The sequence below is a fragment of the Tachyglossus aculeatus genome, chromosome X5, assembly GCF_015852505.1.
Source record: "Tachyglossus aculeatus isolate mTacAcu1 chromosome X5, mTacAcu1.pri, whole genome shotgun sequence".
NCBI lineage: Eukaryota > Metazoa > Chordata > Mammalia > Monotremata > Tachyglossidae > Tachyglossus > Tachyglossus aculeatus.
Window position 1 is genome coordinate 13,350,103 of NC_052097.1, and position 17,953 is coordinate 13,368,055.

The 17,953-nt window shown below is 44.2% G+C and overlaps 1 protein-coding gene across 1 annotated transcript in view; it reads right to left on the reverse strand.

Annotated features, from left to right (window-relative positions):
* Positions 1-2,048: 2,048 nt before the first annotated feature.
* The window catches only part of SLC39A8 (solute carrier family 39 member 8), a 58,704-nt gene continuing 42,799 nt past the window's right edge, over positions 2,049-17,953 (reverse strand). The window contains exons 8-12 of the mRNA XM_038769196.1: positions 17,542-17,664; positions 16,088-16,255; positions 7,289-7,496; positions 6,291-6,475; positions 2,049-3,583 (exon numbers count right to left, since the gene is read on the reverse strand). Coding sequence (XP_038625124.1) covers positions 3,434-3,583; positions 6,291-6,475; positions 7,289-7,496; positions 16,088-16,255; positions 17,542-17,664 — 834 coding nt within the window. The 3' untranslated portion in view covers positions 2,049-3,433. The remainder of the gene's footprint in view (positions 3,584-6,290; positions 6,476-7,288; positions 7,497-16,087; positions 16,256-17,541; positions 17,665-17,953) is intronic.

The following is a 17,953-nucleotide window of genomic DNA, read 5'->3' on the forward strand; positions in this document are numbered from 1 at the left end:
TCCAATAATAATAATAATGGCATTTATTAAGCGCTTACTATGTGCAGAGTACTGCTGTAAGCACTGGGGAGGTTACAAGGTGATCAGGTTGTCCCATGGGGGGCTCACAGTTTTAATCCCCATTTTACAGATGAGGTAACTGAGGCCCAGAGAAGTTAAGTGACTTGCCCAAAGTCACACAGCTGACAATTGGCGGAGCCAGGATTTGAACCCATGACCTCTGACTCCAAAGCCCGTGCTCCTTCCACTGAGCCACACTGCTTCCAAGCCCTCCCCAAATCACATCTCCTCCAGGAAGGCCTCCCTAGGTCCTCATTTCCCCTACTTGCTCTCCTATTCTACGTCGCTCACGCATTGTTTCCTTTAAGAAATTGATACTCGTCAAACCTGCTGCCCTCCAGAACTTATGTCCATATCCTTTCACTCAATTTCCCTGATCTGTCATTAATTTTAGTGTCTGTCTTCCCACTCTGGACTGTAAGCTCCTTGAGGGATCATGTCTACCAACTCCATTGTACTGTATTCTCCCAGCCCCTTAGTACAGAGCTCCACGCACAATAAGCATTCAGAATTTATGATTGATTGATGATTGACTGATCAGTAACCACAACAGACCCACCGATGGCTCACTTGAAAACCACGCCAGGAAATTAGCATCGGGGGGGCCAGGGTAACAGTGGTGCCTCCAGAATGCCGCATGGCCTAGTGGCAAGAGCCAGTTTCTAATCCTGCTCGTGCCACTTGGCTGCTGTGGGACCTTGGCCACGTCACTTAGCTTCTCTGGGTTCCAGCTTCCCCATCTGTAAAATAGGGATTATGTATCTGTTCTTCCTCCCCAGTAGTCTGTGGGCCTCATGTGGGACAGAAACTGTCAGATCTCATTTTTCTAGCAAAGTGTTTGGCACATACACTTTAAGAGCAACTGTTATTCTCACTAGTAACAATCACTGATATTCCATTAAGAGACCAGCAGGAAACAACCTGGAAAACCGAAGAACTGTAACACCAAAGACTCCAAATACACCAAAGGTAAGTTGGGAGGGAGAGAGATAAAGGGACTTAAATTGTTTTGCACAAAATTTCATCCAGGGGAACGATGAATCTGTTTTGGAGATGTGCACCCTGTTCTGTTCCCAGCCATGACATGTTACACTCTGAGTAATTTGACTTGAAGCTTCGCACAATATTACCACAACTCCAGAAACTGTGGCAATGAGACAAATTTGACTTGTAACTGCATCACCCATTTGGACAAGTCTTAGTCAGTAGTACTTATTGAGTGCCCACTATGTGCAGAGCACTGTACCAAACATTTGGGAGAGAACAACCAAATGAGTAGTAATGAGCCCCGCTCAAGAGGGGTTTAACAATTAAGTGGGGGAAGTAGACAAAAGCCTTTCCAAATAGGAAGACTTGCTCAAATAGAGTATGAAATGATATCCACAAAAGCACAACAAGAAATTGTGAGCTGAAAATGCTATGATGCAAAAGTGCTGAGGTGATAAAAGGAGGCTATGTCCTGGATGGAAGAAAAATAAATTTGGGAAATCCCCCTGGAGGAGATGGGATGTCAGAAGAGTTTTGAAAAAAGAGAGCGCTGTGGTTTGAAGAATTTGTAGAAAGGAGTTCCAGGCAAGAGGAAGGGATAAAGCCAGGAGTTGGAGAGTGATGAACAAATTTAAACAATCAAGTTCTTTAAAATAAAAAGATATTACCTTCATTCACCCCACCCTCAGACACGAAACACTAATGTACATACCCATAATTTGTATTAATGTCTGCATTCCCCCCTCTAGACTGTAAGCTCCTTATGGGCAGGGAACGTGTCTATCTGCTCTGTTACATTGTACTCTCTTGACTACAGTGTTCTGCATACAGTAAGTCCTCAATAAATACAACTGAAGGATTGTTTTAATCATTTCAAATAGTCAAGTAATAGGTTAATTGCAAAGAAGATTCCAACAACTGTGAGTTCACAGTTCTAGGGAAGTTTACGTTTTGAAACTTTGAAAACAATTCAGCAGCAATAAAATGAGATACAGCTAAAATGCTCATCAAGTCAACTTTATTGCCGCTTAGGAACATTTTACAAATCAGGGAGAAAACTCAGTTCTTGGAATAAATAGTGATCTCAAACAATCATTTTTTGGTTGCCTAGAGACTCTTCCTCTGATTCCACGAGTGGGAATTGGTCTCGTGAGTGAAAGGGTGATGAGTCAGAATCAACCACTTCAGGGCACTTCATAATGTTAGGTAGATGTACAGCTAATGTCTCCTGCGCTTCATCCGAAAGGTACAAAATTAACCTGAGAGCACGGTATCCAGTTGGGACATAACCAACCTAGGAAAACTGACAATCAATGGAAAAAAGTCTTTTTTCAATAGTTCGCAATAATCCAGATATACTTTCTTTGGCATTACATCTCTTATGTCCACCCACATAAGTCCCGCTGTTCTTCTGGCACTTCTAAAAACGTCCTCTTTGCACCAATATGCTGCCCTCTTTCACGTGTCACATTTAAATTTCTCTCAAGGCCTTGCCATGTACAAATATATTTGCCATTCTTACGAGACAAAGTAATTAAACACCGATGCTGAGCTTCTTCAGTAGCTTCTCATGAATGCTATTTGTCAACAGGACTGGCCCAACTCAGAAAGGCAGTTCAGGTTTCAGAATTAAATTATTTGAACTAAAAAAAAACAACCCTAGTGAAGAAAAACGTATTAGATCAACTCTGAGGTAAAATGTGCATTAAAAATGTTCGGAATCCATCACTGGTTAGAAGTGGTAACACATTATCACTTATTTAAAATGAGGTTTGTAAAAATCCAAAACTCCCTAGAGCCTATAAAAAGGAAGCAGCTCAGAAGCTGAGCCTCATCTCTTTTCTTCCAGTGTTAATTAGTAATTAAGACTTCGGCTTCCTTATTTCTGGGAGGAAGTAGTCTTGATTCTCTTCCAAGTTGCGAGAGACTTGTCCGAGAGACGTTTAATAGAAATTAACCTGCTCTGAAATTGCTTCCACGTTCACTTCCACCGCAAAAGCCATTCAAACCATTCAGGGGCCTGCCCTGATTCCTTCTCTCAAGCCTCAGGACGGTGTTTTAGCCTGAGTCATGAGGCATGGAGGCTTTGAGTTTCCTGATGGCTCTTCAATTCACAGAACACGAAACCCCAACAGTTTCCAAAGGATCGGGGACCGTAAGTGCCTGCCCGGGGTAAGGGGGATCCAGTTTCTGCCTTGGTTCTCAAGGCCTACCCAGCTGGTGGCCCATTTTTATGGGCCTAAAAAAAATTTACAGAAGAACGCAGGGTTATCTCAATCACGTAAAATCAACCGACAGGCCCTTTGAGAATGTAAAAAGAGTTCTTCAGTTTTTTGTTTTTTAATTGCTAATTGCCTTCAGTATCTGTGCCGTCCTCAGAGCCGAATTAACGCAGGTTAATATTTCCTGCATACAAGGTAATGATCAGGATAGCCGCAAACCCAGTGAGCAAGCCTGCATTCTGGATAACGAAGTAGGTGAAATCTGTTTTCCTTCCAGTTACTTTCTCACTCAGCACATCATTCATCTCTGCGAACTGTAAAAAAGGAAAAACAAGGAAAAAAGATGCATTTTTGGATAACTGCTGCCATCCTGTGGCTTGCTAAAAATCACAGATTTGGTGAGGCGGGGACAGTGACGGTTTGGCTCAGGAGGAAAGCCTCTTGGATACCTGAAATACAAATCTTTCTCTAAAATTGCAGGCTGAAGTTGTCTTCTACACCTCGGCTGTACTCAGAGGTGCTAGGACCATCAGATTAGCCAAGAAGCTTCATTACAAACTTCATTAGGCCACTGTTGAGGGCACGGAATCGTGTCTAGTTAATTTATTGCACTCTCCCAAGTGCTTAGTATAGTGCATGCAATAAGTGTTCAATAAATACCACTGATTGACTGGACTGTTCTGTAGCCTAGTTTTAAGGGGGGGGGTGGGGGGGGTGCTTCATCTCTTCCATTCTGTCCTTCTTCTCCCTATCTCTTTCTCTGCCCCCCATCCCCAAAAGCATGAGTTTTCATAGGTCAAACCAACTGCCAAACCAACAGAATTTGGATCCGGTAAGGAAGTTTACAGCACCTCTATTCCAGCTGTACCCACCTTACTGTAGCTACCTTCTGCTGTAAACTGGGTGGTCTACATGTGGCCACTTTTTAGGACTCTGCCCAGAGATGTCTAAATAGCATGGACTCTGCTCTGCAAGCCACACTTTATTCAATCATTTGATGGTATTTATTGAGCACTATGTGCAGAGCACTGTACTAAGCATTTGGGAGAGTACAACACAACAGAGGTGGTAGATATGTTCCCTGCCCACAACAAGCTTACAGTCTAGAGGGGGAGACAAGACATTAATATTAGAAGCAGCAAGGCCTAGTGGAAAGAGCAGAGACTGGGTTACAATCCCAGCTCCGCTACTTACCCGCTGTGTGATCTTGGGCAAGTCACCTAACTTCCCTGTGCCTAGTTCCCTCATCTACAAAAGGAGATTTCAATCCCCATTCTCCCTCCCACTTAGACTGTGAGCTCCATGAGGGATCTGTATTCGTTCAATCGTATTTATTGAGCGCTTACTGTGTGCAGAGCACTGTACTAAGCGCTTGGAAAGTACAAGTCGGCAACATATAGAGACGGTCCCTTACCCAACAACAGGCTCACAGTCTAGAAGGGGGAGACAGACAACAAAACACGTAGACAAGTGTATCTACCCCAGCACGCTGTACAGTGCTTGGCACATAGTAGATTCATTCATTCATTTCATTCAATCGTATTTATTGAGCGCTTACTGAGTGCACAGCACTGTATTAAGCGCTTGGGAAGTATAAATTGGCAACAACTAGATGCTTAACAAATACCACAACTATCAATAAGTGAATTACAGATAGGTACATAAGTGCTGTGGGGCTGAGGGTGCAGGGGTCCACTGTGTCAAATACTCTGAGAGGCCTCAAGAACTTCAAAAACACTGACTCGAAAAAAGCTGAACCACCTCGGTCATGTGTTTATAGATGGTGCAAGGGATTGATAATCTGGAGTCCGGGGTGGAACAAATGGGATTGAGGGTGGGTCAACGAAGCCTCTTTCCTCAGCTCCTTGAACCACTAAAAGGAAAACAGCTAGACAAATCACAGAAGTGAAACTGGCCTCATTTGGGAGCTTGATGGGGCGTGGCAGAAAAGGAAATTACCCTCTGAAGATAAATGATCGTAAACCAAACTACCCGGAAATAAAGAGAATGACCCAGCTGATCCATGACTTATTTGATAGCTCACCAGGCTCAAAAAAAAATGTCAGTGCCACCCCTTTTACCTTCATTCATTCATTCAATCGTATTTATTGAGCGCTTACTGTGTGCAGAGCACTGTACTAAGCGCTTGGGAAGTACAGGTCAGCAACATATAGAGACGGTCCCCACCCAACAATGGGCTCATAGTCTGTCAGCTGTGTGACTTTGGGCAAGTCACTTAACTTCTCTGTGCCTCGGTTACCACATCTGTAAAATGGGGATGAAGACTGTGAGCCCTACGAGGAACAACCTGATCACCTTGTATCCTCTCCAGCGCTTAGAACAGTGCTTTGCACATAGTAAGCGCTTAACAAATGCCATCATTATTATGATTAGAAGGGGGAGACAGACAACAAAACATGTGAACAGGTGTGAACAGGTATCAAGAAATCAGAATAAATAGAAGTAAACCTAGATGCACATCACTAACAAAATAAAATAAACAGAATAGTAAATATGTACAAGTAAAATAGAGTAATAAATCTGTACAAACATATGTACAAACAAATTGGAAAATAATTCCATATTGCTCCATTTGTGCTAACTTTATATATGTGACTCAGACAGGTGAGGCAGGAGGGGGAGATAAACGGATCAGTTAATGTTCCATACTCTCAATCAATTGTACTTATTGAGCATTTACTGTGTGCCCGGCACTGTACTAAATGTTTGTGAAAGAACAATAACACAGAGTTGATAGACAAGTTCCCTGCCAACAAGGAGTTTACAGTCTGTAAGAGGAGCTTACAGTCTATCTGAAAAATGAATCAAGCCAACAAACTGTCCAAACTGAACCATCTCAAAGGGAAATGGAGAACTGTGGAAGTCTGCTTCTTATAATAATAATTATAATTATGGTATCTGTTGAGCACTTACTATATGTCAAGCACTGTACTTAGAGAAGAACAGGGTTGGGCCCCACTTCCCTATGGAAATCAAGATTCACACAAAATCATTTCTTACCATGTCTGCCAGGGAAATATACAGGAACATCCCACCAGCTATAGCAAAGATAACATTTGGAGCAAAATTGTTGCCCACCAATATGCCGAAGATTAACCCAAGGTAGCAGGAGCACGAGGAAAGGAAGTTGAAAAAGAGAGCTTGTTGAGTGCTCATTCCCGCATTGAGTAATATCACAAAGTCTCCTAGAAAAGAGTGTGGGGAGAGAAGGGGGGAGGAACAAACAACCACAAGTTACTTGACTGCATTTTTGGCCCAACCGGGGTTTTCCAGTTGAATGCTGTTCCAGTTTTCAAGGGCTGGGTCCTGCACTCCAGACCATACTTTACGCTGCTGCCCGGATCATTTTTTTTTTAGAAAAACTATCTGGCACACGTCACCCCGCCCTTCAAAAAAACCCCAGTGGATGCCTATCCACCTCTGTATCAAACAAAAGCTCCTCTCCATTGGCTTTAAAGCACTGCATCAGCTTGCCCCCTCTTACCTCATCTTGCTTCTGGCCTGGAACGCCCTCCCTCCTCTCATCCAACAGACCACCACTATCCCCTGTTTCAAAGCCTTAAAGAAGGCCCATCTCCTCCGAGAAGCCTTCCCAAACTAAGCCCCACTTTTCCTCATCTCCCACTCCCTTCCGCATCACCGTGACTTGCTCCCTTCACTCTTCCCCACTTCCAGCCCCAAAGCACTTATGTTCATATCTGTCATTTTATTTATCCCTTTTGCTCTTCCCCCTTCCCAACCCCAAATCACTTATGTACAGATCTGTAATTCTATTTACTTGTCTTGATGTCTGTCTCCCCTGCTCTAGACTGTGCTCTCGTTGTGGGCAGGGAATGTCAGTTTCTTGTTGGATTGTACTTTCCCCAGCGCTTAGTACAGTGTTCTGCACACAGTAAGCGCTTGATAAATATGACTGAATGAGGGAATGAATGAAATACTCCACCGACTGCTGCGCTCTGAACTCACCCACTCGGATCGTTAAGGGGGAAGCCTCTTACCCAGTTCATGAGGAAACTCCTCGCAGAGGATCGCTATGGCCGTACTAAGTCCCTGAAGGAGCGAGAGGGTGAAGGAAGCCCCGATGGCCAGGCCATCGATGAAGTTGTGGAGGGCGTCACTGAGGGTGATCATCCAGGCGATCGTGCCAATTTCCGACAGCTTGGGCTTGCTAAAACACTTGCACAGACTCGACTGCTCTTTGCCATCCTGAAGAGGAAAAGGAAAACCCAATGGACAGATAAAATGGCTACGACAATCCCAGATGCGTGCAGTGACCTGTGGAAAGACCACAGGCTTGGGAGTCAGGGAACCTGGGTTCTGTCCCCAGTCCTGCCACGTAACTGCTGGGTGATCCCAGGCAAATCGCTTAGCATCTCTGTACCTCAGTGTTCTAATCTGTAAAATGGAGATTATATACCTGTTCTCCTCCCCCACCTTAAGCTGTGAGTGATGGCCACCTTAAGCTGTGAGTGATGGCGTCCAACCCGATTACTTTGTTTCTACCGCAGCACTTAGTACGGTGCTTGGCACATAGCACGCCCCTAACAAATACCTTGATTATCAGTAGTAGTAGTTGTACAGCGCTTGACACACAGTAAGTGCTTAACACAATCAGTACCGAATGCACGTCGGCCAGTCTGTGGAAGTGCTCAAAAGAAGGGTGACTAAAGGTTTCTCTCCAGTCCAACCAGGTGCCAAGTTTTTTGCTGAGGCAGTCGAAAGACCTGCCAACAGAGGTGCCAACGTCTTATTGTGAGCGTACGGCAAAGAGCGAAATGCGGCCTGGGCTACTGGAGAGAGCAAGGGCCTGAGCGTTAGAAGACCTGGGTTCTAATCCCGGCTCCACCACGTGTCTCCTAAGCCCCCCCTCTTCCCAGACTAAGCCCCCCTTTTCCTCAGCTCTCCCTCCCCATCACCCCAATTTGCTCCCTTTGCTCTACCCCACCTCTGCGCCACAGCACTTGCGTATATATGTACATATCTACAATTCTATTTATTTATATTAATGCCTGCTTCCTTGTTTTGCTGTGTCTCCCCCTTTCTAGACCGTAAACCCGGTGTGGGCAGGGATTGTCTCTCTTTATTGCTGAATTGTACTTTCCAAGTGCTCTGCACACAGTAAGCGCTCAATAAGTACGACTGAATGAATGAATAACCTTGGGCACAACTTCTCTGTTCCTCAGGTATTTCATCTGTAAAACGGGGATTAAGACTGCGAGCCCCATGTGGGACACGCACTGCGTCCAACCTGATAAACTTGTATCTACTCCGGCATTTTAAACAATGCCTGACACGAAGTGTTTCATAAATACCATTAAAAAAAAAAAAAAAAGAGTGGGCGGAGACTTGAAAAGGGTTGACATCGAAGAACTTATCAGGGCAAAAATAGTAGTAGTAATATTATTAACTGAGCTCTTACCACATTCAGAGTACAGTACTAAGCGCTAAAAAGACTACATAGGTAGGAGCTAGACACGCTCACAATCTAGGAGCTCCCATTTCGGGTGGCTTCAACCCGGACTGGACATAGTCCCCGTCCCACATGGGGCTCACACTTCAAGTACAGGGAGTTGGATTTAATCCCCATTTTACAGATGAGGAAACCTAAGTATAAAATTCAGTGACTTGCCCAATCAGGCCCTCCTAAAACCACTTACACACCCACTCCTTACACCTTTGCTGACCCAGAGGATCATTAAGGAGTTACGAGAAATCCTTGAAAATTGTTTCCTGTCTCTCTTTTACATCTGGAGTATACACCAAACGGCTGTTATTTGCAGATGAAACCATTCTGTGTCATTTTCAGTTAGGGACCGGATGATTTTGTTGCTTGGATAAATATGAACTGGGGGCGGGGGGGGACCCAATCAGGGGTGTGATGGTTACCGTACATGGAATTTAAGAGAACGGAATTTAGCTTTCCAAAGTTGTCCGGGTGCTAGGGGCCTCAAACAGCAGAAACAAAAAACTCCAGGGGATGAAAGCAGGTAGGTTATGCTCTTGCACACTGAAAGAAGCAGGATATTTCTGGTTGTGAAAGGCCATGGGATAAGCAGCCTTGTCCACCCAGCCCTTAATCAATCAATAGCACTTATCGAGCACATTTACTGGGTGTAGAGCACTTGGGAAAGTAAAATCTAACAGAGTTGCCAGACAGGCTCTCTGCCCACAAGGAGCTTCCAATCCAGAGGACTAAGGTCAGTAAGGAGTCGGGACATCGAGAATTTATTAAGACCAATCCCTAAGGGTCCCTTGAATTCCCTGAGCCTTCAGGGTGTGGCATCCCAGTCACCATCAAGTCACTAAAGGGCTGAAAGGGGCCAATCATTCTTTCGTATTTATTGAGCATTTACTGTGTACACGGTACTGTACTAAGCGCTCGGAAAGTACAGTTCAGCAATAAAGAGAGACAATCCCAGCCCACACCGGGCTGCGTGTTGGTGTTGCCACTTTAATAACAACAACAACTCTGGTATGTGTTAAGCACTTGCTGTGTGCCAGAAACTGTACTAAGTGCTGGGGTGGATAAAAGCAAATCGGGTTGAACACAGTCCTTGTCCCACATGCGGCTCAGCGTCTTAATCCTCATTTTACAGATGAGGAAACTGAGGCCCAGAGACGTGAAGTGACTTGCCCAGGGTCACAGAGCAGACAAGTGGAGGGGACGGGATTAGAACCCTTGACCTTCTGACTCCAAGGCACAAGCTCTATGCTACGCTGCTTTAATAAGTTGCAGACTAGCCCCAGCTCACAATGGTGACCAGGAAAGGACAGAAATGGATGTTTTTATAAAGAATTGCCCTTCTGAAACTAAGTCACAGCCTCAGGTTGGAGAAGGCTTTAAAACAGGCCAGGGCAGTGCCTGGGAGACACAGAACAAATGGGGTTCTAGCCCCTGTACATTTTCCTAGAAGTCCCCTTCCTAAACCACCACCAATTTCCCAACTGGAGCATACAGTCCCATTAACTATGCTCCAAGGAAACTTTCCCTTGCCACAGTTTTTTGGCCCCATGGCAGGGATGAGATTTTGATTTTGGTTGATTTTAGGACCGCTTCCTGTCCCAATCAAAACTAGGGCAAGGATACCCCCTTCCCAATCAGTATGGCCTAGTGAAAGGAGCTCAGGCCTGGGTTTTAATCCTGGCTCTGCCATTTTTCTGTTATGGGACCTTGGTCAAGTCACAACTTCTCTGGCCTCAGTTTCCTCATCTGTAAAATAGGGATTAACTACCTGATCTCCCTCCTACTTAGACTGTGGGCCCACATAGGATAGGGACTGTGTCTTTCCTGATTATCTTCTTATAATGATGGCATTTATTAAGCACTTACTATGTGCAAAGCACTCTTCTAAGCTCTGGGGAGGTTACAATGTGATCAGGTTGTCCCACGTGGGGCTCACAGTCTTAATCCCCATTTTACATATGAGGTAACTGAGGCCCAGAGAAGTTAAGTGACTTGCCCAAAATCACACAGCAGACAAGTGGCGAAGCCAGAATTTGAATCCCTGACCTCTGACTCCAAAGCCCGGGCTCTTTCCACTGAGCCACTCTGCTTCTCATGTACCTTCTTATATACCTCAGAGCTTAGAATAGTGTTTTGCTCATAGTAAGCACTTAATACCATCATTTTTATTATTATTAGGGCACACAGATTGGGAGTGAGATAGCCATGGTAAGCCATCCTTCTTGAGGCCCATGGAAGACTCTGAGAAAATAAGTGTCCAACCTAACTGAGCTGTACCTAACCCGGTGCTTAGAACAGTGTTTGACTCATAGTAAGCACTTCACAGATACCATAAAAAAAATGTGAGTTGAAGAACCAGAACGAGCAGCTGGCTGGATGGGATCTTGGGAAGACACACTGGACAGGAAATAAGGAGAACACTACGGGGTCACGCTGAGGCTTCCTGAGGTGATACGCAAAGGGCTTTGAACAATCCAAAAGAAAAATGCTCTGTTAATCTGATGAGTCCAATCTTGTCTTTTTGTGGAGGGCAGATAAATTCTCGTCTTTGAACGTCAAGGGGGCAATGGGAGTAACAGCACTCAGTAATCGCCACGTCATTCTAGTGCCAGTACCTTGGTCCCACCCAACTTCATGCCTGTGAACTCACCTGCTTTAGGAAATCAAGAAGGGAGATCAAAGCCTCCTTTTACTTTTTGTCTGCCTCCAAACCTGATTCCAAAAACCATACAGGTGGCCCAAACACTTTCAAGAGCACCCGACAGAAGAGGAGCAGAAACAGAGAGACTAGAGAGGTCTCAGAGAATCAAGTCATGAAGGTTCTTTTCCACTTTATAAAAGAAAATTTAGCCTCGAGAAAATAACTGAGGCTGGAGGCCCTGGAGACATTCCCCATCTGTAAGGCAGGTTCCCCTCGGCACACGGAAATACGAGCTTCAACATTCATCATCCCATCAATGGTCAAGGATGTCCCTGGTTAGGAGGAGAAAATGAATTCGGTCTTGGGTGGATTCAATCATCTGTCTGAGCTGTGACTGTCTACCGAGTAGTGCAGCTGCACAATTCACACTAGACATCAAAGAATTCCTTCAGCTGTATAAACTAAGTGCAAGGAAAAACACAGATGTGGGAAAGTCAGAGGGAGGAAAAAAGGCTTTTGTTGAAAACTGAGAGAACTCTGAAGCAAATTCTAAATTCACCTTAACACACACACACACACACACACACACAAATATTTTTCCACCTCATTGTTATTGCCAGTTACGACCAGAAACAAAAATCACTCACCAAAGCCTTGATCCAGTACCCAGCTGCCAAATGTAGCATGTGAGAAACAGAACAATGTTTAAGTACAAAAGAGAAGGAGAAAGCAACAGCTAAAGAAAGGCCAAAACTATTCCTAACATAGAGGAGATCGCCCAGTCACCCAAACTTCATACATTCCTGGAAAATAAGATTGTTGTTGCAAAAAAACACCTATCCTCTTGGTGTCTGACCCTTGGAGCCTGAGCTCCTGGGGCTGGACGGACCTTCACAGAAAAGATTCATTTCCTTCCCCCTCCCTCCCTTCACATCCTGGAAACTGCACCCTAGGAGTCCAGGCTGGGGCTGAACCTGGGATGGGTCATTCCACACAGGGTGCTGCATCCTCCTACCCCCTAAACCTACTGCTTTTCCCGCTTCCCCAAAATGCCCTTGTTATTGATAAAGAAACCTACCCCATTTCATAGTGAAATACTAAAATGGTTCCCCCTCATCCCATCTTTATTCCTTGAACTGTTAAGGGACAGGCATCAGTATAGGTCCCAGCTGCCTTGGCACATTTGGTCACCTATATGGTTTTCCCCAATTACCAAACTCTCCACTTCCATCCAATTTGTTAGGGTTTACTTAGTGATCGGAGTTTTGAGGGGGTGGAGAGGCAGGGGTTGTGGAAGTTTTTTTCTGTAATCCTTCCTGAAATCAGCCTGAAGTTATTCCTGCTGACAATTCACAAACACTGGCTTGCCGACAGCAGATGGCTCCAGTTCAAGGATTGCTTTCCTGAGAGAAACCAACGAAAACCTCCCTTAAAAAATATGACTGATTCTTATGGGTGTTTTCCCTGAATCTGGAGAAATTATAATGAGTGCTTAACTGCAATGAGCTCATCTTCCTTTATTTCAATGATTTTTAGCTCGTTGTGGGACCATGTCTACCAACTCTACCGTACTGTACTCCCCCATGCACTTAGTACAATGCTCTGTACTCAGTAAGCACTTAATAAATACCACTGATTAAGCCAAATATTAGGAATACAGAGGAGGGAGGAGTGTGAAGAGAAACAAAACATGGTCCATCAAAAACAGTTATTAGATCATTCATACAGGCCACTAAACTATTATTTCTGCCCAATTTGTACAGCAAATACTTAAAATCCTTCCAGCTACAACCAAGAACTCAAAACTTCACACCCATAGTACCATTCCTGTCTATATATGCCAGACCACTACTCTCTCCACCTTCATAGACTTAAGTTCACATAATAATAATTATTATTATTATTGTATTTGCTAAGTGATTATTATGTTCCAAGCACTGTAATAAGTGCTGGGGTGGATATAAGCAGATCAGGTTGGACACAGTATCTATCCCTTGTACGGCTCACAGTCTCAATCCTCATTTTACAGATGAGGTAATTGAGGCCCAGAAAAGTGAAGTGACTTGCCCAAGGTAACCCAGCAGACAGATCTAGGATTAGAACCCATGACCTTCTGATTCCCTGGCCTGGGCTCTATCCATTGTGCCATGCTGCTTCTCTCCTCCAAGAAGCCTTCCCCAATTAAGCCCTCTTTTCACCAGTTCCCTCTCCCTTCTGTGTCATCTAGGCACCTGGATCTGTGACTTTTGGGCATTTGACATCTGCCCCACTGTCAACCCCACAGAAATTAATATACAAAGCTGGGCAGTGTTCGACTGTCTCCAGTAAACCTCACAAGGGGAGAAAGAGGCACCGTCTGATAGTTACCGGGAAATCAATAACATCTCCAAAAAAAAAAAATTCACCCAGTACTCCCTTCCCAATGCACCAGAATGTCCACTTCATCCCACTTCTGATCAGAAGGATGACATACAAATTCATGAAGCATTCCATATTTTTATGTGTATATATCAATAATTCTATTTATTTATAATGAAGCTACTGATGCCTGCTTATTTGTTTTGATATCTGTCTCCCTCCCCTTCAAGACTGTGAGCCCGCTGTGGGCAGGGATTGTCGCTATTTGTTGCTGAATTGTACTTCCCAAGCGCTTAGTACAGTGCTCTATACACAGTAAGTGCCCAATATATGAACAAATGAATGAAGCCAAAAGATTTCTCAATTACCCCTATTTCTTTTTCCTGCATTACTAAAGGTATAGCTCAAATTATCCTACTTTTAAAACAGTGGAATCCACTCAAATTCAACTTTAGGTCATTTAAAAATAACTTGTTGAAATAAGGGCATGCATAGGTAGCTAATGAAATATTCCTGGCCACAGGCCTGATTTTCACCTTTCTTCCACCCTTGCATTCCACTTGTTTTTAATTTCTACCCAGAATATCATTCCCAATGTAAGTCAAAATTAGATAGAATGATGGAACTTGAGTCTTGTGTTATATAGTAATACCAATACACTGGCTAGTGCAGGATAAATATAAGCTTAAAAGAATATCTCCTCCAATAGCTGCATCCATTTTAGGTTCCACCTACCCTCAGTTCTTCCATAATGCAAGTTTTCACGATGCATTTTGGAGAAGAAGTGGTTGACAAAATTAGCGAACGCTCTTCCGACAAAGCATATCGATCTGGATAGAGTGCGATGTGAGAAGAAAGGGTTCCGTGTATGGTTCAAGCTAAATTAGCTCCTCACTTTGCTCAGAGAAGAGAGGCTGCTCAACCCTCAGATTCCTTTGCAAAGGGGTAGCTGTCAATCACCTACCTGGTGACATCAGGAATTAGACAAGGAGGAGGGGGCTAGGGATTGAAAACATCAGCGAGATTCCCCATCACCAGAAGGTACGGGTGGGAAGGCAGGAGGTTGGCATTCTTCCACACCTCAGCCCACTGGGTGCAGGTCTGCCTAGCTCAAGCTGGGCTCTGTCCTAGGCCTTTTCAAAGTTCCAAGTCACAAGTGGGTGGCCCCAAACTGTTCTAGCATGGAGCCCCAGAACAACCCTGATCCTAGCTGAAAATAGCTACAACTGGGCATCCAACCTCTAAATATAACCAGAAAGTGTGGCCTAATGGAAAGAGCCCAAGCCTGGGAGCGAGGACCTGGGTTTTAATCCCAGCTCTGCCACTGTGGCCTTGGGCAAATCACTTAACTTCTCTGTACCTCAGTTCCTCACAAGTTAAATATGAAGATTCAATTCCTCTTCTCCCTTCTACTTGGACTGTGACAGGGGCAAGGACTGGGTTTGACCCAACTGAACCTCAGTGTTTAGTACCAGGCCTGGCACATAGTAAGGCCATACCAAGTATTCATTCATTTAATGGCATTTATTGAGCGCTTACTATGTGCCAACCACTGAACTAAGCACTTGGGAGAATACAATACCACCATTATTTTCATGCACCATGGAATTCACACAGCAATAGCCCCGTATTATAGCCTAAATTTCTGTTGTGGGCAGGGAATGTGACTGTTTATTGCTGTATTGTACTCTTCCAAGCACTTAGTACAGTGCTCTATGCACAGTAAGTGCTCAATAAATATGACTGAATGAATTAATTAATTAATTTAGGAGATCTGGCTGGTCTTGGCAACGGGGCCATAGAACATCTGCAGCATCTTCAATGACAACTGAAAAAGTTCTTTTAAGTGAAGTTCCAGCTCTGCTAGAGAACAGTGTGTGAATTCAGACAACCAACTTCATCATGCTGTGTCTCAGTTATTCATTCCTTCAGTTGTATTTATTAAGCGCTTACTGTGTGCAGAGCACTGCACTAAGCACTTGGGAAGTACAAGTTGGCAACATATAGAGATAGTCCCTACCCAACAGTGGGCTCACAGTCTAGAAAGGGGAGACAGAGAACAAAACAAAACATTAGAGTTTATATACATATATCACCTATGAGTGTTGGGGGTTTTTTTAAGCCAAGTCTTGGGCCCCTAAAACTCACCAAAGACCAGTCAGATATATGCCTGGCCAGGCCAGAGGATGGGGGTGCAATGTCCTGGCTGAAAAGGGAAAGAATGGTCACTCCAACATCAAAGCATCAAAGGTAAAGGATCCCAGCCAGTCTGCCATTTCCCGTTAGCATAAGAAATGCAAAGAATTAGCAAGGAAAATAAAAGAACCATCATACCTGGAAAGAGACCACACTGACATTATCGAAATGCAGCTGTCCATTGGGCTCGGTCACTCCTGGATTTGCAAAGCATGTCCCGCCGTTACTGGAAGGCAACTCTTTGGGCTGATTGGCTTTTCCCTGAGACGGACCCTCCTCGTTGTCTGCAAAGTGCAAGTGATCAGCCTGCATTTAAGGATGACAAAGGATGAAGAAATAACTTAAAGGGAAAAAAAAACCCAAACCTCCTCCACCCCTATCTCCTTCTAGAGGTTTCTTCTCCCCAGGAGTGTCTCGGTGTCAGAAATCAACCATTGCAAAACAGAAAATTAGCTATTCTCAAGAGACTGTTAGCGTCTTGGGGCTGGAATCATGTCTTCTAACTCTACTGTACTCCCTCAAGTATTTCGTACAGTGTTCTGCACATAGTAAGTGCTTAATAAATCGTGGCCTTGCAGAAAGAGGCCTTCATGCTGTTGCTAAAATCCGCTCCATCCAAGCTGATACCATGCTGAAGCAATATCCTTGCTTACTGCATCTGCCTCCTCGCTGATCTCCCGGCCTCCTGTCTCTCCCCACTCTAATAGATACTTCGCTCTGCTGCACGGATTATTTCTTAACAAAAACCCTCAGTCCATGTCTCCCCAGTCCTCAAGAACCTCCAATGGCTGCTCATCCACCTCTGCATTAAACAGAAACCCCTTACCATTGGCTTTAGTGGTCAACTTTAATGACAGAGAAGCACACAATCAGCTTACATTAAATGATCACAATCCCCGAATAAATCCTCTTTTCCTTGGCTCGCTCTCCCTTCTGTGTCATCTCTGCACTTGATTCTGTGACTTTGGCCATCTGATAGTCGCCCCACCCCTAACCCAACAGCACTTGTGTACATATCTTTAAATATTATAAATTACTTAGTCAAGTTCATTTCTGTCTCCCCTTCGTGTCTGCTAATTCTGTTGTATTGTACCCTTCCACACACTTAGTACACTGCTCTGCACAGCGCGCAGTAAATATCTCTGATTGATTGACTGAAGAGCTCAGGCCTGGGAGCCGGAGGACCTGAGTTCTAATCCCAGCTCAACTACTTGCCTGCCATGTGTCTTTGGGCAAATCACTCAACTTCCCTGGGCCTCAGTTCCTCATCTATAAAATGGGGATTCAACCTTATCCCTCCTAGTTAGAATGTGAGCCCCATGTGGGACAGGGATAATCCAACATGATTATCTTGTATATACTCCAGCACTAATACAGTGCTTGGCAAATAGTAAGCGCTTAACAAGCATTATTATTATTAGTGATTATTTTATCATCTCTTCAAAAATTCCAGTATATACTATTTGCACAGATTGATTAATCTCTTCCCAACCCACCTTCACAAAACGGTGACAAGAATAAAATATCTCATTGTATTCACTGTCATTCAATGATTTTAAGCAGGTAAAACATCGAAGAGGAGGCCCATTTACCTGTCCATAAGTCATCAATATCATCTTCAGCACCCTTTCTACAAAGAAAAGGATATAAAATCCACCAAACACAGCAACTGATTTTTCAATGTAGTTATCCACTTTTGGGTCAAATCCAAATGCCTAGGTGAATGGAAAAAGAAGGTCAGGTAAAGTTGTCTCATTCATCTGCATTTCAGGAAACAAACACTGCAAATACTATGGTTTTCAAGCAACACCAGAGGCCTCGACCTTCTAGACTGTAAGCCCGGTGGGGAGGGACTGTCTCTCTTTATTGCTGAATTGAACTCTCCATGCACTTAGTACAGTGCTCTGCACACAGTAAGCGCTCAATAAATATGATCGAATGAATGAACCTAACCTTCCCAACCTGTGCACCTTTGTGAATTTGACTGTGAAAGCAGAATTGGGC